This window comes from Lithobates pipiens, unplaced genomic scaffold (genome assembly GCF_037356315.1).
Source record: "Lithobates pipiens isolate NorthernLeopardFrog02 unplaced genomic scaffold, aLitPip1_a1.2 Scaffold_13, whole genome shotgun sequence".
Lineage (NCBI taxonomy): Eukaryota > Metazoa > Chordata > Amphibia > Anura > Ranidae > Lithobates > Lithobates pipiens.
The window spans coordinates 419,502,672-419,526,341 of NW_027507718.1; the positions used below are offsets into that span (position 1 = coordinate 419,502,672).

The window sequence follows — 23,670 nt, forward strand, 5'->3', positions numbered from 1 at the left end:
GCAAAACTGCTCCAGCTTCTTCAATTTGGATGGTTTGCGCTTGTGAACAGCATCCTTTAAGTCTGACCACAGATTTTCTATTGCATTGAAGTCTGGGCTTTGACTAGGTCATTCCAACACATTTACATGTTTCCCTTAAACCACTCAAGTGTTGCTTTAGCAGTGTGTTTGGGGTTATTGTCCTGCTGGAAGGTGAACCTCTGTCCTAGCCTCAAATCACACACAGGGTGGTAGAGGTTTTGCTCAAGAATATCCATGTATTTTGCACCATCCATCTTTCCCTCAACTCTGACCAGTTTCCCAGTCCTGACTGCTGAAAAACATCCCCACTGCATGATGCTGCCACCACCAGGTTTCATTGTGGGGATGGTGTTCTTTGAGTGATGTGATGTGTTGGTTTTGCGCCAGACATAGCGTTTTCTCTGATGACCAAAAAGTTCAATTTTAGTCTCATCAGACCAGAGCACCTTTCTCCATAAATTTTGGGACTCTCCCGCATGCCTTTTCACAAACTCAAAATGTGCCATTTTGTTTTTTGCTGAAAGTAATAGATTTCTTCTGGTCACTCTGCCATAAAGCCCACCTCCATGGAGCTTATTGTCGTCCTATGTACAGATATTGCAGTCTCCGCTTTAGAACTCTGCAGCTCCTCCAGGTTTACCTTAGGTTTCTGTGCTGCCTCTCTGATTAATGCCCTCCTTGCCCAGTCTGTGAGTTTTGGTGTGCGGCCGTCTCTTGGCAGGTTTGCTGTTGTGCCATGTTCTTTCCATTTGGTTATGAAAGATTTGATGGTGCTCCTAGGGATCATCAAAGATTTGGATATTTTTTTTATAACCTATCCCTGAATTGTACTTTTCAACAACATTGTCCCTTGTTTGCAGAGCTCCTTGTTCTTCATGGCAGTGTTTGGTTAGTGGTGCCTCTTGCTTAGGTGTTGCAGCCTCTGGGGCCTTTCAAAAAGGTGTGTATATGTAATGACAGATCATGTGACACTTAGATTTGCACACAGGTGGACATCATTTCACTAATTATGTGACTTCTGAAGGTAATTGGTTGCACCAAAGCTTTTTATGGGATTCATAACAAAAGGGGGTGAATACATATGCACATGCCAATTATCAGTTTCTTATTTCTGAAAAATTGTTTTATGTATATATTTTTCTAATTTTACTTCACCAACTTAAGACTATTGTGTTCTGATCCATCACATACAATTCAGATTAAAAAAACACTGAACTAAAGGCTGTAATATAAACAAAATAGGTAAAATGCCAAGGGGGTGAGTACTTTTGCAAGGCACTATATATAGAGGATGTCTCTCCGGCAAGAGAGACTTTCTAGAGCAGGGGTGGCCAACCAGTGGCCCGCGGAGCCCTCTGATGTGGCCCGCGACCTCCTGCTCTGCAATGGTGGGTTAGCGAGATCAGATCGCAGGTTGCTGACCCGTCATACCACAGCATCAGGGTTGTGAATGAAGCTGGTGTTAGAGGAAGAAAGTGGTTGCACAGCAGAGCCCCATAAGCTGATGCTTCCTGTACAGCACAGGCTTTTGCCACAGGCAGAGTCTATGGCAAAGTTCAGTTAACCCACAGGATAGACACAGGTGCACTACGCTGCACCGACGGTGTAAGCAAACAGCAGCACATCGGTGTTAAAGCAGTTTAAGCCCTTTTCACAGGATTGCCCCAACCCAATCGGCACCCTCGATTCACCTCTACAGAGCAGCAGATGTAAACAGATTTATGTCCATTTACGCCTGCCTGCCTCCAATCCGATCCTAAAAATCTGATAAAAAAAAAAATGGAATTACGTACCGGTAATGTCCTTTTCCAGGAGTCTTTCAGGACAGCCACCTTAGAGAGACACCGGCTCCTCCCCTCTGAGGAAACACCGCCTTCATTTTCATGATTTAAGCCTCCTCCTCCCTTCGTTCCTCAGTTCTTCCAGAGTACCTCCGGCCAAACTGGGGAGACACAAGAATACGTCAAACAAATAAACTTTTTAAGTCTTACCTGACGGCCTCATGTAATGAGTTCCCGATGATCTGCAAACAATTTGGGTGGGAACCGGTGCTGTCCTGAAAGACTCCTGGAAAAGGACATTACCGGTACGTAATTCCATTTTTCCCCAATCGTCTTTCAGGACAGCCACCTTAGAGAGGATAAGCGAGTACATTACCTTAGGGTGGGACCACTGCCTGCAGTACTATACGGCCAAAGGCTTGTTCTTTGGCTGACAGAAGATCCAGTCTATAATGTTTCACAACCGTAGAAACACTGGACTACGTTGCAGCACTGGTTCAAAACCCAAAATTTTAAAAATTACACGAAAATTAAATAAAAGTACAATAAACTCAAAGTGCACACCAATAGCAACAGATTACCGTACAATATAGCAAAACATATAACTTAAAATAGCAATATGCAGTTATTAAAATATTAGTCTAAATGGCAATATGCAATTATTAAAGTGCGCGTGCAAAATAAATTCCTACTGGCCTATAGGTGAAGACTAATTGTGATGGTTGGTGGATTAGCCGTGGGAATATTAAAGTATATTACATATACTGTGGTGTCAGACTATAATCAATAAACATATATGAAATAACACGGTGATAGCATAAACTGGTCTGATAGTGTTGCTTTACATAAATTAGTATAAAATTAATATAGAAATTATAAAAATGCCATCTACATGAAGCAAAAATGTGCTAAAATGATAAAACACAGGAAAAATTAAATAAAAGATAAAATATAAAAATATATCCAAACAGCGTGCAAAATTAGTGCAAGAGAATGTGCAAGCAATGCAGGTAAATTATAAACATTGGACGTGATGGAGCAAGTCTCTATTAGGTGGCGGAAAAAACCGCAGGTGCAGAAAAGGAGGGGGGTGATGTTTTCAACTGTGTTCTTCACATTCGGTGGCTTAAAAGGGTATTAAAATTATTATGCTCTCACCAGAAGGGGGACCCCATCCGGGGTGGATCAACATTCACAATATTAGCTATTGTGCGGCTCTCTGGCTTCCTTCCACTTTAAAGATTAGGGATCCCTCGTTCCTCCGTGAGTAGCAATAAGCCCCGTTTATATGAAGTAGAGAAGAGGCACAACCATAGTGTGATACCGTTTATAAACAGTTACCGTTTATAAACATCTGGAGGCTCCAGATGACGTCCGTGTGACGAAACGCGTAGGGCGTGGCCAGGCAGCGTACACCTCGAGCTCTGACGGAGATTGCAATAGCGGGAATTTTAAAAGCTGTACACACCGCACTTTTAAAACATTCGTTTGTGAGTAACTTTTTAACTATTTTCTGCAATAAAATTGTTTATAAACGGTATCACACTATGGTTGTGCCTCTTCTCTACTTCATATAAACGGGGCTTATTGCTACTCACGGAGGAACGAGGGATCCCTAATCTTTAAAGTGGAAGGAAGCCAGAGAGCCGCACAATAGCTAATATTGTGAATGTTGATCCACCCCGGATGGGGTCCCCCTTCTGGTGAGAGCATAATAATTTTAATACCCTTTTAAGCCACCGAATGTGAAGAACACAGTTGAAAACATCACCCCCCTCCTTTTCTGCACCTGCGGTTTTTTCCGCCACCTAATAGAGACTTGCTCCATCACGTCCAATGTTTATAATTTACCTGCATTGCTTGCACATTCTCTTGCACTAATTTTGCACGCTGTTTGGATATATTTTTATATTTTATCTTTTATTTAATTTTTCCTGTGTTTTATCATTTTAGCACATTTTTGCTTCATGTAGATGGCATTTTTATAATTTCTATATTAATTTTATACTAATTTATGTAAAGCAACACTATCAGACCAGTTTATGCTATCACCGTGTTATTTCATATATGTTTATTGATTATAGTCTGACACCACAGTATATGTAATATACTTTAATATTCCCACGGCTAATCCACCAACCATCACAATTAGTCTTCACCTATAGGCCAGTAGGAATTTATTTTGCACGCGCACTTTAATAATTGCATATTGCCATTTAGACTAATATTTTAATAACTGCATATTGCTATTTTAAGTTATATGTTTTGCTATATTGTAATCTGTTGCTATTGGTGTGCACTTTGAGTTTATTGTACCTTTATTTAATTTTCGTGTAATTTTTAAAATTTTGGGTTTTGAACCAGCACGCTGGAAAATATATACTACACACACTCAGGCCCAAAATCAGATAGCACTTCAAGAATTATATACTTCCACACATGTAAATATTGACCTATACAATACAACTCATTTTTATACACCAACACACTACTAGTCCCCACATATAGGTATAAGCGCCATATCTATTACCCCCCCTTTGTCTTTACATCGTTCCACCCGCGGGTGGAAATTAATAGAGGCTGCTCTTACCTTTTAATTTTTCTTTCCTACATTTACCTTTAAGGATCCATAGCGCAACCCACCCCCCAGTTACATACGTTGCAGCACTACAGATCTGTGCAGGAGATGCCCCAGCCCACTCTGCCTGAGAAGTTGCCACTGCCCCGGCTGAGTGTGCTCTAACCCCAACTGGAGGACCTAACCTCCCTGTCACGTACGCCTGTCCAATGGCTAACTTAACCATCTAGCTATCGTACGTTTAGAGGCTTTGGAACCCTTCCTAGCCCCAGAAAACAACACAAAAAATGAATCAGATTTCTTGAACTGACCTTGTGCAATCCAAATAATGAAGAACACATCTTTTAGCATCTTAATCTGTGAAACATGTGTTCCTGTTCTCCTACTGGATTCGAACAGAAAGTAGGTAGCACAATCTCCTGTATTCTTATGGAAACTAGAGGCTACCTTAGGTAAAAAAGGTGCCCTAATAGAAAGGGCTTCGAGTCACTTACTCTCCCTGCTGTAGTGATTGCCACCAAAAATACAGTTTTGGGAGTGATCAATCTTAACGAGCAAGGTTCTAACGGCTCAAAAGGTTCCCTTGTGAGAACCTGTAAAACTAAAGCAAGATCCCGACTGGGAAGGGGGCGACCAAAGGCTTGGTCTTCACCTACTTAAGGCTCTGAAGAACCTTACTATCCCAAGGTCTGACATTAGAAGTCTATTCAGAAACACGCTTGAAACGGATACCTGACTCTCCAATGTTTCGGGGCTAACCTTTTATCTGCCCCTGACTGCCGGACCTGTAGAACGGCCCCCGAGCTGTGCTCCTTGAAGGAGTTCTCTGAGCACCAGCTATTGAACCGCCTCTATAGCCTCAAAAAAATGGTCCGAGCTTCCATTTACCTGCCATTCAAAAGAGTGGCTACTAACAGTCTGAGACCCCTTTGCCATTCGGAACTTCCTCAGTAGCCAAGCTGCAAGGTTCCACCTGGGGGCAGCAGATTGGACACTGGGAAAAAACCCAGGGGAGTTCCACCGACAGGCCCTTAAGAATGGAGACCCACGGCCTCCTGGGCCAATGAGGTGCGATTAGAAAGAGTCACCAGAACTTCCTCAACTCTGCAGGAATCAAGACGGGAATCAGGACGGGAAGGGGGAAAGCATAGCACCTAGAGAAATCCTAAGTCTGTGCTTAGTGCGTCTGCTTCCGACATCCCATCTCCCCTGCTCATAGAACAGGAGATGGCTTCTTTCGCGTTTTTCCCTTGGGGCAAAAGAAGTCTATCGAGGGCATCCCCCTCCCCCGGGTGATCATTTCGAAAACGTCCTGTTTGAGAACCTGGTTGCTCTCTCCCCGCGTTCTCCTGCTGAGGCATCTAATACCTGAATTTGCTCTCCTTTCCACCGGATCACTGGAAGGACAGGAATTTAACATTTGGCCCATCTGAGGGTGGCTTTTCGCTAAGGCCCTTAAGGCTCTGCTCCAGAAGCCCCCGTTTTATTGACGTAAGCCACTGCCAAGGGATTGTCTCCATGACTGCTACCTAATGTCCCCAGAGCACTCTCTACGGGGTCCTGAGAACCAGATCTACTGCTCTCAACTCCCTCCAATTTTGAGGGTCTCTTTGACTCCCTCCTTCTTGGATATTGGCCAAATCCACTCTAGGCCTTGTGACAAACATGCTCCCCTATCCCACCAAAGGGACTTTAAAATACAGGCTATGTAGTATTATCTCAATGCTCTAAGTCGGTTACTCACTGCTACCTTGCCAGCACGGGACTGTCAGCTGTGACCTTTGCCATTCGGTGATCAGTCATGAGCTACCGTGCTAAAGCTAGCAACAGAGACCCTCGTGATTTGACACAGGGTGGACTAGAACTCAGACATACGCAATCCAACCGCAGACTGCGCCTTTGGGAGACGGCGCGCATTGTCACTCGCCACCGCTCCTGGCTTCTTTACCTGAGTTAGAACCGAAAACAAAGAGTCCTAAGGCCCTCTACTGTGGCCCCAAACCTTCAAGATGAATAGCTTGCAGACGACAGTAACGTAACCCCGTCCACTGAACAGCTAGGAGCGTGGATGTCAGTAAGCTCAACCTGACCCTCTTTACTCAGGAAGGTGACCCCCTTGGGAAGAAGTTTAAGATGAGTTTCCGTAGGTTCAGAGGCCAACCCAGGCTCCCTAATAGGTCCCTTATAAGCTGTGGATCCCCGTTCAACTGCGCCAGAGAAGGGACAAACAGGAGAAGATCGTTAAGATACACGATCACAGAGACTACCCTGAGACGCAGGAAGGACAGGACCTCTACCATCGCAGGAAGGTGACCCCCTTTGGTGAAGATACTAGGGAGAAGGGGATAGCCCAAAGGGGAGTGCTTTAAACTGAAGGTGTAGCACCCCTACCGAGGTTATCCCTGCCAGCATGAGGAAACACTGGTGGCTTTCTGCGTTGGAAATATGCAGGTATGCATCCTTTACTATCGATGCCCTGAAACAGTTTTGGTGGAAGAGGTGCCCTCACCCCGTGATTAAAACCAACCAAAAACTTCTGTAGGTGACCAAGACACCCAGACGATTCAGGCTCAGGATGAGCCTGAACTTTTCCACAGGCTTGCGAACCCCAAATGAGAGAATAGAAGCCTTGCCTATTTAATCTGCTGGGACCTTTATTACCACTTCCTATTCCTCTAACTCCTGCAGAGGAAAGAAAGGCACCTTTTGTCAGCTCAGTGACAAGGAGTCTCAAAGGGGGAAGCTCTGAAAACTCCACACGGTAACCTCTTTTGATGATCCCCAACACAAACTGATTGGAGGTGATCATCTCCCACTGGGGGAAGAAGGACCCTTTTTAACTGCTCCCCCTATTTTTTTTTTTTTTTTTTTTTTTTAAGGGGAAAGGCCTCTTTCTTATAAGCCATGCGATAGCACTGCTTCAAGACCTGGCCCAAACAGCAGGTCTCCTCTAAAGAGGGATTTCACCGAGCTTCAATTTGGACGCCCTGTCCCTCTGCCATGTCTACAGCCTTAAGGCCCTCCAGGCTGAGTTGGTCAGAGCCGAGGACCTTGCATACCATCGAATGAATTAAGCCGAAGCATCCGCAGAGTATGCCAATGCCTAAAGCAGCACGGGAAAAGGAGGATAGAAAAGACTCCTCTGCCATCATTGCTTCATCTGGATAAGCCAATACTTTGTACTACGAGCCACCACTGTGGCTGCTATGGTAGGCTTAGAGATTTCCTTATGGTAAAACCCAGGCATCTTCAAACCATAGGGTCTAAAAGTGCCCCCATGTCCCCAAGGACAGGTCAGTATGCCTGGACATCTGAGAAAAGGCCGCATCTAACCCGGGGGATTTTATTCCAGATGAGAGCCTCCTCTTCCGCCCAAGGAAACCTTTGCTTTAATGCACCAGAAAATAAAAGTTTTCCTTCGGGATCCTGCCATCCTTGATGGCATCAATCAAGACGTCATGACCCGGGAACACCCGCTCCCCCTAGGCCCTAGTACATATGAACGTGGGGTGACAGTGCCTCCTAAGTGATTTGGACAGCTCTCAAGAGCCTTTCCATCTCATCCAGGGGAAGTTTATACCGTGAGGTTCTTTTGGGTTCCCCATCAAAGTCCTCACCCTCAGTCTCCCTTTGGGAGTCTGAGACGGCACTGTCCACTTCTTCCTCAACTTCCCTCTGGAACCCTCTGGATTCTCCCTAACCTGTGGGAGGAACAACCATTGGGTTAGGTGGAACACTCTGCCGTGCTGGTGAAAAGAGTGCTCTGGAGCTGAGGGCATTGAAACCTTTACAGAAGCCGCCAGATCTGCACCCTGTTCTGCTGCCTGCTCTCTAATGGCACCCAAACAGAGCTACGGACTGAGCTATCCAGGCCTTTAAAACACTCCTTACAAAGTGCCTTGAACCAGGAATTCCCCAAAGAGGCTCTACATGAAGGACACTTCCTCCAAGAGCCAAGGGGGGACCCCTGAAGCAAAAGAGAGAGAGCAGCATAAACTTTAAAAAGAAAAGAAAAGAAACACCAGCACTACTTAAGAGAACCACCGGGAGTGCCCCCTCCTAGGATCAATCTCCACCTGGATCCCAGATGCACTGCCCTTCCCCCCGACCACCTAGGGGGAAAACACACCAGTGGAGCTACTGGTTATAAGGTAAGGGAACCCCTCTCCAGGGCTATTACCTTTGAGTGGCTGGTGCTGTTATCTCCAGGAGTTCTTGAAGCCTCTGCTTCGGACATTCTCCCGTTGAGGAAGCGTGGTACGAACGTGCCTCCAACAGCTACCTGTGCAGACTGTAGAAAGAGAGGCTGCACCAGCCGAACGCTAGGTTCCCCTTCACGTGCCGCGTCCGGAACCGGAAGACGCGGATTGAACGAAGGGGTCCGCCCCCACCGGAACTGACGTCGCCCGCCTACTGGTCCGGCTTCCAGCTCCCAGCCGGCTGCATACACAGGGGGGCCCTGGACGCCTTCGTTCAGTACCCCACTGGGCGAAACGCAGGGATGAACCTCTCCAAAGACTTCCTGCTTTCCCCAAGCGAAGATTGGAGTGCGTGTAAAGGTCAGTCGAGTATTCAGCTTCCCCAGCCGACTGGACTGTTTGTTCCGTTGAAACACCCACGGGTGAACGAACAGACGACCCCATAAACTTCCTGCTTCCCCAAGCGAAGTTTAGGGTATATGGACAGTACGAACACTTCAGCTCCCCGCTGATAGGACTGTCCCGGACCGACCGATAAATGGTCGGATAGCTGAACGAGGCCGGGGCTCCGCTCGGATAGCTTTCAGATTCACCAACCGAATTCAGCCTTCAGGTTCCTTGGCGATGTCTCCCCGCCGGAGGAAACACCATAACTGAGGAACGAAGGGAGGAGGAGGCTTAAATCATGAAAATGAAGGCGGTGTTTCCTCAGAGGGGAGGAGCCGGTGTCTCTCTAAGGTGGCTGTCCTGAAAGACGATTGGGGAAAATAGAAGGGAATTCATCCCCTTCCATCCAGGTGGATCGGATCAGAGGGCGTATAGAGTAGCCGTGACCTCTCATCCATGTGTTCTGCTCATTGTGGCCCACGACTGGTTACCAAGTTGCTTAAGTGGCCCTCGCACTTAAAAAGGTTTGGCACCCCTGTTCTAGAGCATACCTTATAACCTGTTGCCTACCACACATAGCAGTGCACACTCCCACCTTTTGTCAAATGCTGAAGAGTGGACACTTAGAGCCAGGCTGGTGTACAGGCACGGGATCTTTCAAAACCCTAGAATGGCCTTATGATCTATTTCAAAGGGGCTTCTGCATTTTCAGAGTTTTCCCCAAGCTTTGTTGAAGCTTTTAAAATACCATTTAGCTCCATTTGGTAAATGTTGAACACAGATCCTAATGGGAGTGCTGATTGCCAATTAAAACAAGCTACTAGCAGGCTACAGCACTTTTTGAAAGCCTGCTGAAGTCTGCTAGTAACTTTGTTAAAGTTGCAATCAACACTCCTATAGGATCTGTGCCAAACATTAATAAACAGGAGTTGAATGGTACTTTAAAAGCATCAACAAAGCTTGCTGAAAGCTTGGCAAATGCTTTGTCAAAGCATGTTGTTCACACTGCTCTTATACAAGCTGATACCTGTGTGAAACAGGCCTAAATGTGCAGAAAGAAGGCAGTGGCTTCAGGTGACATTTCCTAATATTTACAAAGGGGCTTCTATTTTACTTCTTAAGACATTTGTTACAGTTGCATTTTGAAACAATTGCCAATGAAATATTAATAAATAAGGAATTAGGATGAGATAGATGCCTGCATAAAATAAAATGCACCAGCTCTGTGCCAGCTCCTGACTGCAGGGGTTCGAAGGCGCTCTTAGCTGACCCACACATATTGAAAACAAGAACAATGGTTGCCTTTGACTGCCTAGCACTGCCACATTTTTCCCAGGGCAGCCAATACTCAGCCAAGTGGTGAAATCCAGAGAAGGAAAGGTCAGCGAAAGACATCCACAGTCTTATAAAATAAAACCCTTGTTGACTACGGCATTACTTAGACAATAACACAGACAAGAAAACACAATAAGGACACATATAGTGACCTACAATAGTGAAAACAACGTTCATAAGTCACCACTGCAAAGAGAATGATGCATGACATGATAGATGCAAGAAACATAGCAAAGAACTGCTATCTAAACAATAGTCTGTACTTGGACTGCAGTCGAGGAGCTGATAAATGTAAATATTCAGCCTGTGGCACCTCTGCATCTGATCTTTTCCTGGTTACTGACTTAACATGCCTTGTTGTTCACTCACTCTCTCTGTTAAGTGACCATCTTGGTACAAGCATAGCCTTGCTTCCTGAAGGACAGGTGCTCTGATGACTTTTGGGAGAATATTCAAGAAACACCAGTAGGGGTGCAAAGGTACAAATCTACAGAAGAGATAAGCAAGGAGATCCTTGCAAGCTAGGTTTGTGGGTACTGCTTACTCCCCAGCAATGAGAACAGCGAGCAGGACAGTAGTAACATCACAAAGGCACTTTCAAAACTCATAAGATAGCAGTCAAAAGAAGAAATGCCTTAGATGATCTCTCAGTACAGGCACAGGAGTACCTATGCACAGGACGGCCACTGCTGTATTTCAGGGGGGAAAGGTAAATCTAGAATAGTGCTTAGACCCCCAACTGCATGCGGTAAAAAGACCATGCCCCATAAAACTTTTTTTTTCTTTTTTTAAAGGGTTCTAGTGTATCTGATGTGACTACAGTACCGTATGTTATGCAGAAAGAGTTTAATATAGTTCTCCTTTATGGTTATACACAAAGCCTGAATTACTCAACCCTTCAGAAAGTAAGCATGTTTAAAAAATAAAAAAAAGTAGAGGTCTTTGAGTTTACAGAGCTCTCATCTCTTCACATGCTTATTTGTTTTAGAAAAGTATTGGGATCTGAGTACATTCCACTGAGAAGAGGCTTATCAACAGCTTATCATAGATCTGTTCAGATCTGTTCCAATTGTTATGTCAAAAGTATAAGTGTTTTCTTAACAAGCATATCTTAAATATTATAGAAAACCACGACATGAAAATTATTGCGTGTGTTGCATCTTGTACAGTTTATCAATGGGTAAAGAGCAGATTATTTGATTGAGATCTAGTATGAAATTTAGGAGCCCACTGTTATAATATAATGGCTATTAACCACAAATCATTTTGTTCCCACAAATAGAGCTTTCTTTTGGTGGTATTTGATCACCTCTGGGATTTTTATTTTCTGCTAAACAAATAAAAAAAAGACCGAAATGTTTTTTGGTTTCAGTTAGACCCCTTTCACACTGGGGCGATTTGCAGGCGCTAAAAATAGCGCCTGAAAAGCGCCCTGAAAGAGCTTCTCCTCACACTCCAGTGTGAAAGCCCAAGGGCTTGCACACTAAAGCAGTGCACTGGCAGGAGGGTAAAAAAATTCCTGCTAGCAGCATCTTTGGAGCGGTGTATATACGGCTCCTGCCCATTGAAATGAATGGGGCAGCGCAGCTATACCACCGGCAAAGCACCTCTGCTGCATCGCTTTGCGGTGGTTTTAACCCTTTCTCGGTAAAACTGTCCCACTAGCGGCTGAATACCGCCACTAAAATGATGGTAGAGCGGCGCTAAAAATAGCGCTGTTTTACCGCCAGTGCCCGCACCGCTCCAATGTGAAAAGGGCCTTACAAAACTTTGTAAATAACCATGTTTTCTCTGACGGGCACTGATAAGGCGGCACTGTTGGGCACAGATGAGGTGGTATCAATGAGGTGGCATTGATGGGCACTGATGATGAGCACTAATATGCGGCACTGATGGGTGGCACGGATGGGCACTAATCGGCAGCACGGATGTACTGTAATGTATTGTACTGATGGATATCAATCAGTGCCAAATAATGCCTGCCAATCAGTGATGCCCATTGTGGGCACTGATTGGCATCCACTGTGGGCACTGATTGGCATCCCTGGTGGTTCGGTGTAGGCATCCTCAGGGGGGGGCTGTGTTGATAATTGATCAGCACAGACCCCCCCGTCAGAGGAGCAGCCAAATTGGCTTTTCCTCACTCGCGTCTCTAAGACGCGAGTAGAGGAGAGCCAATCACCGACTCTTTCTGTTTACATCGTGAGCAGCCTTGATTGGACATGGCTGTTCACGTGGTAAAGAGTCTCCGTCAGACTCTTTACCTAGATCGGAGTTGCGGTGTGTCAGACTCACACATCACAACAATCGCCGCGATGTGCGCCCCCGGTGGCACGTAGAGGCTTAATATCCTAAAGGCGTCATATGATGTCCAGTCAGGATATTGAAACCACTTTGATTTCGTCATTTTGCTATATGGCGGGCGGCAAGTGGTAAATACCGCAAAGGATTTTATTATAGGTATACACAAAGTGCATTACCATTTTAGATCAAGTTTACAGGCAAGCAATGGTTTCCAAAATGTGAAAGAAAGCATGAGCTGAAGGAAATAACTCTCCTCCATCTGTTCTATCTCCTGTTTGGATAAGAAGAAGTCACAAAGCCTCACTTTTCGCTTTAAGGATTGGGGGCCTAAACACTGTTTTTATATACACAATAAGTTTCACAGAAATAACTCTTTTAAAAAGAAGGTTTTATTACATTGCAGTTTTTGTGGGTATATGTGTACACCTGGGTGTACACATCTACAGGGTGGGATAGTGGTGACCAGGAATCCAAAGATTAAAGTGGTTGTAAAGGCTCAAGGTTTTTTACCTTTATGCATTCTATGCATGAAGGTAAAAAAACCTTCTGCGTACAGCAGCCCCTCCCAATACTTACCTGATCCCCATCGCAATCCAGCAATGTGCACCAGAGCCTTGGCTCTCTGGGGACTCTTCCTCCTTATTGGAAGAGACAACAGCGGAAGCCCTTGGCAGGGCCAAGCCTCAGCTGTGTGTGAATAGACACGCAAAGCAATGGCTTTGAAGCGAGCCTGCTTGAGTGCCCCCATAGCAAGCTGCTTGCTCTTGAGGCACTCAGCAGGAGGGAGGGGCCAGGACCACTGACAGGGAGCCCGAGAAGGGGAGGATCAGAGCTGCTCTGTGCAAATTCATTACACAAAAGCAGGTAAGTATAGCATGTTTGTTATTTTTCTTTTTTTTAAATTGCCTTTAATATCACTTTAGGGACCTTGTGTACACAAACTATATCACCCCCACTGTTTGGATACTGCTAATTATTTCTACAAATACATGCATACTTTCTTACCATGAAGCCAGTCTGTCCACTTCAGAACTCAGAGGACACATGCAAGATGTCATGCTTACAAACCCAACTGCACAGTCTGCCCCTTTTCAATTACACATTTCAGAGAAACACCTACCATGTACACCAAAGGCTCATTAACTGCAGGTCTAGGTAGTCTGCATAGGGCCAGATAATTAAAGGTAGAAGAGAAGACCCTCCATCTAGACCAGACATGCAAAAAGTGTTTTACGGGCTGCATAAATCTCACTATATCTGTGCAGCCCTCATTGGAGTAAAGCCAATGTAGGACAGAATACACTTCCCGATGTAATGTATTCTTTCGTTTCCAAGCATGCGTGGTCTTGGTCACTCTATTTTTTTAGGACGAATACTGTACTGAAAAGTTGTTTGTTCTGGTATCTTATGAGAAAAAAAAATGTTGTGCTTGTCCCTTTGCATAATTTCGCATGAACTGTCGTGATTGGCTCTCGAAAGCTGTGTACTAATAAGCAGATTATCGTATGATTGCTTTGAAAGTGGTATTTTTCATCTGATTTTCTCATCGTGTGAACTAGGCCTAAGTATGAAAACAAATGTGCCCCCCAGCTGATAAGCTACACTTCTTTACATCATTTTGGGATAAAATAGTGTAAATTGCAATTTGCATGATAATGTCCCATCCAAAAGTGCCATAATCTTTTATTCAAATTAAGTAGGTGTGACTCTCGCTAAACACAACAAGGCCCACAGAAGACATAATGCCCTTGAAGGTTTAGTCTTCTCAGCTGGGACCACCCTTTTATCAACCTTTGACATGATTGAGACCAGGGTTTCTCAACCTTTTAACCCTAGAGGAACCCCAAAAATAATTTTCAAGTCTCAAGGAACCCTTCCTAAACCCAAATCATTAGGGCTCAATAGGAATGCTCCTCATACTGGTGGTCAATAGGAAGAATGTCCCCCTTAAAGTGGCGTTCAGAATGCCACCCTTAAAGACAGCTAAAAAGATATTTGGTGTCATGCTGCTGGCTTTGCCAAGTGGCGCTGAACCTTGAACGCTGTTCACATCATCAAATAGGTGGTTCATCAGCCACAGCTCAAGAAACCCCTAGCAACCTCTGGAGGAACCCCAGGGTTCCACGGAACCCTGGTTGAGAATGGCTGATATAGACCATACCTCTCTTTCCAAATGGTCTCCTTTTTCTGCAGACGTTCAACAAAACAATATATTCATCATGGTGGGGTTCAAATCATCATGGCCAATGGGTGAGCCTATTGCCGGAATCTGCTGCTCATACAGAAAAGTAATATCTTCTTATGAAATAACATGTCAGCAATCTTATAAAAATCCTACCATCTGCTGACAACTGTGCTATATTTTTTTCTGACACAACACTGGCCTTGTGCTTTATCAGTAATTCAAAGCTCTCACTTTGCAAAATATTTTATTTTGGCTTCTTGAGTTATGTCATAAAATATATAAAAACCATACCTTCCTCATTTGTGCCAGCAAGCCTTCAAACTCTTTCAGGTCCAGATGATTTCCACTGTATGACGCACAACTGTTTGCCGCTTTTCCTAGCCAATAAACAGTGACGAGTACCTGCAGCAATAAAAAGTATTTCAGTGCAAAGATAAAGTTGGATCACAGGAAGGCTTTGGAGTCATATGAACTGGAGAACACCAGGAACAGGCAGAGAGGGAAAAACTAATAAAGTTTCACACTATTGTCTGGTACTTTGAAACGCATCCAGAGCAATGACATATTGCCAGCGATAAAACATAAAACGTTCTGTTACAGGGTTCGTCCATGAGAATTGTTGGGTAAAGCCCTATTCTGCTTATCATTCCATTATGTGCGGCATATGTATAGTAACTGGGTTAAGACAGATCACATTCACATATCCGATACAGAGCAGGAAGGGCTGGAGTAAATATATGGTTCGAAGTCAAAGTCATCTCTCAGACATGCCAGAGATTAGATAGGCTGGCTCTTAGTGGAAGACATATTGTCAACACCTCTTGTACTAATTTATCAAATGTAGTTGTTGCCACTGCTCAGCTAAATACAAAGTCAATAGACTCTTAAGGGGGGAAAAAGGAATAATAAAAGTATAGGTGCTATCCACAAAAAACAATTAAGCTTCAGTGTGTGTAGGTGGACAAATGACTGATTAACTCATGGGCATTGCTATACGATTGGCTCCTATGGATATTTTTTTCTATGTAGTTTTATACATTAAACTCCTTAAAGTGGCTGTAAAGGCAGAAGGTTTATCTTAGTGCATGATATGCATTAAGATAAAAAAAACCTGTGTGCAGCAGCCCCCCTAATACTTACCTGATCCCTATCTCGATCCATATTGCACGAGAGACTCGGCTGTCCGGGACACTAAATCCTCATTGACTGAGACAGCAGCAAAGCGCCATTGCCTTCTTCCGCTGTTAATCAAATCAGTAAGCCAACGAGAGAGAGGGGGGCGGGCAATGCTGTGTGTCTGTATGGACAAAACGGAGCTGCAGCTCTATTGCTCCCATAGCAAGCTGCTTGCAGTGGTGGCACTCGGCAAGGGGGAGGGGCCTGGAGAGCCGACGAGGGACCTGAAAAGAGGATCTGGGCTGCTCTGTGCAAAACCACTGCACAGAGCAGGTAAGTAGAACATGTTTGTTATTAACAAAAAATAAATAAAAAAATGGGACTTTAGTATCACTAACTCGCTGACAATTGCATCATTTTAGAATGACATTGCTTTACATGTATTCTTGTACAAAAATACACAAATGCACAGGTTGAACTAAATGGACAAGTGTCTTTATTCAAACTTACCAACTATAACCATGTACATGTTTTGGATGCATATATGAAGTAACAGGGAAAACATACATGTATTATCCTTCTACACAAATGCAAATGTCTTGTGTTAACTTTAAAGTGGCGTTCCACCCAAGAATGGAACTTTCGCTTTTCGGATTCCTGCCCCTCTGGTGTCACATTTGGCACCTTTCAGGGGGGGGGGGGGGGAGCAGATATCGGTATAATCCAGGTATTTGCTCTCATTTCTGAGCATAGATTGCCTGGCACAGCATCTGCGGCTAGATACGTAATCCTCTGTCCCCCCCGCTGTCTTCTGGGAGACACACAGGACTCAGAAGATAGCAGGGATCAGTGAGATCACGCAGCACGACTCGCACATGCGCATTAGGGAACTATGCTGTGAAGCCACAAGTCTTCACTTCCCGATTCCCTTACCGAAGATGCCGGTGCTTCCACCCAGGAGCCGAGGGAAAGATCGGCTTCAGACATCGCGGGCCCCCTGGCAAGTAAGTGTCCATATATTAAAAGTCAGCATCTGCAGTATTTGTAGCTGACTTTTAAATCTTTTTTTTCGGCGGAGCTCCGCTTTAAACCACCTGCCGACTGCTCACAGTAAATATTGAGAGCAGGTTCTCAATTTTTCGTCAGAAATTCTGATCGTCTGTACCAATTCCGACGCATGCTCGGAAACAATTGTTTGCATGTTTGAATTTAACTTAAATTTTCTTGGCTCCTAGTAGTGTTGTACGTCACCACGTTCTTGATGGTAGAAAGCGCAGAGAACTTGTGTGACCGTGTGTATGCAAGCCAAGCTTTCGTCCGAATGCCATCGGAAAAAAACATTTTTTTTTTTTTTTTCAACTGAAAATTCAATTGTGTGTACGCAGCATGAGTCTTATTTTTCAACATCCTTTAGCAGACCAAGCTGTCCAGCAAAAGTGGAAATTAGAGGGTTGAAACAAAACATTTAACATGGACAAGGATGCTTACAATGGTTCATTTTTATTCATTTGCAGTATAAAAACTTTTATTTACAAAAGAAAAAAAAAACTGTTGCTGTTATGGCTTAAAGTGTGTGAACTTACTTCAAATTATAGAACTTTAAGGATGTAGCTACTCGCTGAATTCTTTTTAAAGTTCCAGGCATTTTTTTCACTTTGTTTTCTGCAGCAGCATGTAAATGCATTCTATGTAAACTTAATCCTCTGCTTCCAGTGTACCACGCCGTGGCCCAGGAGCCAATGGGCGAGTGGACAGGATGCGGCTTGTAGCATTACACCATGCTTTGTAGTTTATGAGCATGCGCAAGATCAGGAGGTGCACGCTGGGTCGTCAGCAGCGCCGTATCCCGAAATGGAGGAATGAGTTGGTTTCAGATGCCCACACTAAAGATGGGAGCGTGCTGGCTATATATATATATATATATATATATATATATATATATATATATATATATATATATATATATATATATATAAAATATGTTTGGTGGATTCTAAGTAATTTTCTAGCAAAAAATACAGATTTTAACCAAGTGTCAGAAAAAGGCTTTAAAAGAGAAACTGCAGTCTGCTCACATAATTTGTAATAAAAACATCTTTGCCATTCTGAAGCTTCCCTCCAACCACTTTGCATATTATTTTATATATACTGTAATTCTATACTTGCCAAATATGCTGCAGAAATCTCCCTCCACCAAGTCTGGCTGCAACCATTTTAACTGTGGGCAGGTGAAGCTGCTGCCTGTTCACTTCCTGAATATACACAGACACACAGCGGCACACCTCCAGCTCTCATTAATTAGCCCTCTTATGACTCATTCCCCCTCCCTTCCTGGCAAACTCTCACAAGAGTGAGCGAGAGAGCTGTGCATGATGCCATAAGCCTACCACACAAGAAACAGGAAGTTTCTTTTTTACTGGCAAAAAAAAAAAAAAAAAAAAAAAAAGTTTTACTATCCAAAGTTAAAACAACAAGGACAGAAAATTTAATAGATGGAAAGTTAAAAAAAATTACTAAAGGTCCATTTTAAGTGGTTAAACTGACCTCATTTACAGACAGAAGTTAATCTATATCTAAAAAAAACCCCAGAAGATCAGTTGTTCCTTTTTATCTCTCTTTTAGCGCTGAGCCGCAATATTGTTGATTAACATCAAGGGCTGCTTATTTAATTTTTTTTACAGCTCTGAGCAGAACTGCTCTGCACTTGTTACCTGAATCATGGAAATTCTGGATTAAGAGTGTGTGTGCATGTGCGTGTGCGTGTGTGGGGGGGGGGGTTGAATCAAGATCGCTGTTTAACGATTAATTGTGCAGCTCTACCGGGACTCAAACATTCTCCAGACCTCACCACTACTGAACACTGTACAAAAGTTACTCATTGAAAAGGCCAATACCTGAGAATTATGGCTACTAGTAACTGCACCGCTTTTCTGTAAAAGCTTTTTTTTTTTTCTAGAATGAGCTCACATGATGGGATCAGCATCTCCGTAAGGAGACACATTGATGCTCCAGATCTGTTGTCAGATGTCTACTTTTTAAGCTCTTGACTGAAGCTTTATTATGCCTATTCCTTGCAATGAGGGCATATGCACCATTTCACCATATTCTTGGTACCGTATACAATATCCTCCAACTGAAAGTGGACAACAGTCTCAATGATCAGCAAAATGTACCAGCAACTATGCAATTGGAGAACAAAAAAGAGAAAGGAATGGGACTGTGTGAGACATGTCACTGAATGGATACCGTGTTCACATCATTCATAGAAGTATTTATTGCAATTCACATTGTAAAGAGTGTCAATCTGTGATACATGACACAAAGTACTATGATACACTTGTATGAATATATAGTTATTATACAAAATAAAATGCAACATAATTAGCGGTACAATTACATAAAAACACTCATCTATAAATAAAAGTTGTCTGGGTATCAGTTCGATGTATACTTGATGCACGTTTCATGGCTCATGCCAATCATCAGAAGTAAAATGCTCTGAAATTAAATCAATGATATCTATAAATATGGGATACCCTTTAAACTGAGAACAATCTCAAAATAAAGGACTACAACTTGCAAAGCGGTGCATACTAGCTCATTATGCCTTTTCCCTTGCAGGTATGAAAAAAAAAATATATAAACCTCAGCGGCTTTACTACCGCTTTAAGTGGGAGCTGCTCCTTCACCCAACATCAGCCCTGCCTATATATGATAACATTTAGAAAATCCTGTACAGGGAAATCGGGAATACAGTTCTTGCAGAAGTGCCAGGTTAATGCCTCCGTATGTTGCCCGGGGCACTCCATGCCATGGTATGTCATACATATATTGAAAATAGGGTCAGTGCTGCACACTGATTTTGCAAAAAACAAAAATGCAGCAATGTTTCTTTCACTGTTGGATGTTTCCAAATGTAACTGATACTGGGCAAGGAAAACTTTAAAGTTATGTAAATGGGTGTCTACATTTCCATTTTATTGATAGATTAGTGTTATGTGATCTGCAAATACAAAACAGAATTTTTTAATAGTAGACGAAATTTACAAAGTACATAACTTTCATCATTCTATCAGTAGCCCAAAGATGTCTCTGATTAAGAATACGTACAATATGTAAGTTATGAGCCTAAGAATTACTGGGTTAATTGGGGGTGGACAGCTGAAAGCACAGGGGCCCATTCCATATCATAAATCGACAGCTAAGATTCTCTATAAGGAAACGCATACCTGAATTGCTGTTCAGACTTGATGGTGCCATACAGCTTAGGACAGACAGGCTGGGGATGTCTATGCAGCCTCAACGTGGAGGAATTTCACACAACTTGACAGTATTAAACAGCTGCTGTAAAACTTCCTGTCACTGAATAGTAATGGGTAGCTATTTATGTTTCATATTCCTAGTAAGATAGTAAGATTTACCCTCGGACACTAGAGACATGCATTTAAGCATTATTATACCTAAACACGTCACTTTAACAAACCATGTCAACTTCCATTATCTCCTGCATGTGGCAAGATGGTCTCATCACACATACCCCATGCTGCATTTCTATTCCACCATGCTGGGAAGGAAAGGGACTAATTTTAGCCCCAAATGTACTAAACTAACCCTAAAAAAAATACATAATTACGGTACCTTTAATTTCATATTGCATTAAAGCAAACATATTTAGACAGAACTTTACTCTCTTAATCGACTAACTATTTTTTAATCCTTAGGATGCTAGCATTAGCAAAAATAGAGTAGAAAATATAGCAATTTCTCAACAAAATATAGCATGGAGACACAGATGGATGGCGAGCTTGCATTAAATATTTAAATTGAATTAAACAGCATTTTCAGTTTGTGGTTCTCAGATACAGTTAAAGTGGTTGTAAACCCTTTACAACCACTTTAACCTACAGGTAAGCCTAGATTAAGGCTTACCTGTAGGTGCTTGAAATATCTCCCAGACCTGCGCGGTCTAGGAGATATTTGCAAATCGCTGTACTAAGTGCTGGAGTTAGAAAGGGTACGCTGTGCCATTTCTAGCTCAGGTTATGTCAATGAAAGCGGCTCCCACGCACATGCGTGGGCGTGACGTCACACGACGCCGGCCAGTCACAGAGCCGGAGTTTGCGGCCCCGGAAGGAAGAGGAGCCAAGAATGGACACTCGCTACTAGCGAGGAAGACGGGGACATCGCAGGCTTCTCCTGCAGGTAAGTGTCACATAATGGGCTACTATGCATTGCATGCATAGTAGCCCATTATGCTTTACCTTTGCAGGGAAACAAAGAGGAAGTAACACCCATCGAGGTTTACTTCCTCCTTAAATTCAGTTTCAACACTTGTCTCAGGTCCCAGTGAGAGGTATTACTTAAACTTCTGCCTGTCGGACCAGTAGCTTAAAATGATAAAGTCTTGTTTTTCTTTAGTTAAAAATAACAAACATGTTATACTTATCTAGCCCCTCCCTCCTGTTGAGTGCCCCCACAGAAAGCAGCTTGCTATGGGGCCACTTGAGCAGAGCCAAAGCTTCCTGTGTCCATTCAGACAGAGTTGGGGCCCGGCCCCATCCCCTTTCCCTCCCCATTGGCTCACTGACTTTCATTGACAGCAGCGGGAGTCAATGGCTCCATGCTGCTGTCTCAGCCAATGAGGAGGGGAGTCCCAGGCAGCTGAGAAACTCCTACAACACTGCTGGATCTAGATGGGCTCAGGTAAGTATTGGGGGGGGGGGGTCTACTGCACACAGAATGTTTTCTTTATCTTAATGCATTAGGATAAAAAACCTTCTGCCTTTACAATCACTTTAAGCAATCAACTTCTGTGCTGCAATCCTAAAAGACCACAGTTTGTGAACTCCAGCAGCCATGTTTAGAGAGGGTGCTCCGAGCCTCCCCTGCAGCAACGGGTTATGGTTTACCGATAACAGCACTAGGCTTCATGTACACTAACCTACACTGGCAGCTCCTAAAACTTGTTTAGGAGCTTTTGGCATTTTTTTCCAAAGCTCCTAAACTCAACTCCATAAAAGCCTATGGGGGTTATTTACGAAAGGCAAATCCACTTTGCACTTCAAGTGCAGTTGCTCTCAATCTAAGGGGTAGATCTGAAATGAGTGGAAGCTAAAATGCTGTTATTTTATTTTCCTTGCATGTATCCCTCAGATCTACAGCAACTTTACTTCCAAGTGCACTTGCAGTGCAAAGTGGATTTTCCTTTAGTACATAATACACATAGGGGGTTATTTACGAAATGCAAATCCATTTTTCACAAGTGCACTTTCAAATGCAGTCACTGTAGATCTGAGGGGAACATGCAAGGAAAATAATAAAAATAAAAAACAGCATTTTTGCCTGCACATGATTGGATGATAAATTCAGCAGTGCTTCCCCTCAGATCTACAGCGACTGCACTTACACATGCACTTGGAGTGCAGAGTGGATTTCCCATTAGTAAATCAACCCCATAGGCTTTTAGCAGAGTTTAGGAGCTGCTGCATTTAGGTGAGCTTCAACCTCCCTCACCTTAACGCAGAAGAATCACGTTCAGGATAGGAACATTTTGACTGCCAGCTTTGTAAAATGTAGGCCAGCCTTAGTGATTTTTTTTGCCAAACAGGTACATGTGGGTGCTGGAACAAGTCTCTCCCCCCACCCCCCTCTAAATTCATCCAGCCCCCTCATTATAACCAACTCATACACTTTCAGTATTTTAATGAGAAAAGATTCAATGTCTGCATACCTTTATGCCCTGTACACACGGCTGGACTTTCCGACAACAAAACCCATCGGATTTTTTCTGACGGATTTTGTGCCAAACTTGTCTTGCATACACACGGTTGGACAAAGTTGTCGGAAAATCCGATCATTCTTAACTAGGTGACGTACAACATGTACGTTGGGACTATAAACGGGCCAGTAGCCAATAGCTGTGATCTCTTAATTTATTCTGAGCATGCGCGGCACTTTGTCCACCGGAATTGTCTACACACGTTCGGAATTTAAACGATCGGATTTTGTTGTCGTAAAATTTTAGATCCTGCTCTCAAACTTTGTGTGTCGGACATTCCAACACGCGATCGGGATTTTCTGACAACACGATCCGATCACACATTTTCCATCAGAAAGTCCGACCGTGTGTACAGGGCATTAGATGTAGTTAACTTTGGGCAGTATTTTACCACAGAGATTCCAATTGCATGTAATCTGTATCTTAGCACTGATGTCTGAGAAAATAGGTGAGCCTATCGCACAGGCAAGAAATTACATTTCTAGGGGCTTTCTATAGAAAGCCTCCAGGTTGCAATATTGCATTTTTGGTGCCTTTTTCGAAAATTACAGCAACTTCCGATTGAAATTCAATGGTAATTTTAAGAATATTAAATTACAATATGGTTTGTGTTGCAATTTCTTATGCCATAATAATTTATTTTATGAAAGTGGAGTTCTTCTTTAAAAAGGATTCGTTTTGATACTACTTGGCTACTCCAGTCTTGAGAGGTGCATAATCTGCACTTATGTCCCGCTAATGTGGCCTATGCAAAGTCAAAGAATAGTGTCACACTTCCCTAAAGGATTCTACAGAAGACAAAAAAAACGTTCTGCCCTCATTGCAGATTAAATCTGAACTAAAATATTTGCTTTAAAACTGAGTTTCCATTCAGAGCTCATTCACACAGGTGCTCAGGCAGCGTAAAGGGCCCTTGGTTTGCTTTTCCATCCTAGTTCTGAACTGTATGCAGGCAGTTAATATTAGTGAATAAAGGTGCATAAAGG

The 23,670-nt window shown here is 43.3% G+C and overlaps 1 protein-coding gene across 9 annotated transcripts in view; it reads right to left on the bottom strand.

Annotated features, from left to right (window-relative positions):
* The window catches only part of LIMCH1 (LIM and calponin homology domains 1), a 375,099-nt gene that overhangs the window by 105,771 nt on the left and 245,658 nt on the right, over positions 1-23,670 (bottom strand). For all 9 annotated transcript variants that reach the window (XM_077477572.1, XM_077477576.1, XM_077477575.1 and 6 more), the window contains one exon: positions 15,082-15,192. In XM_077477572.1, the coding sequence (XP_077333698.1) occupies positions 15,082-15,192 (111 nt within the window). The remainder of the gene's footprint in view (positions 1-15,081; positions 15,193-23,670) is intronic.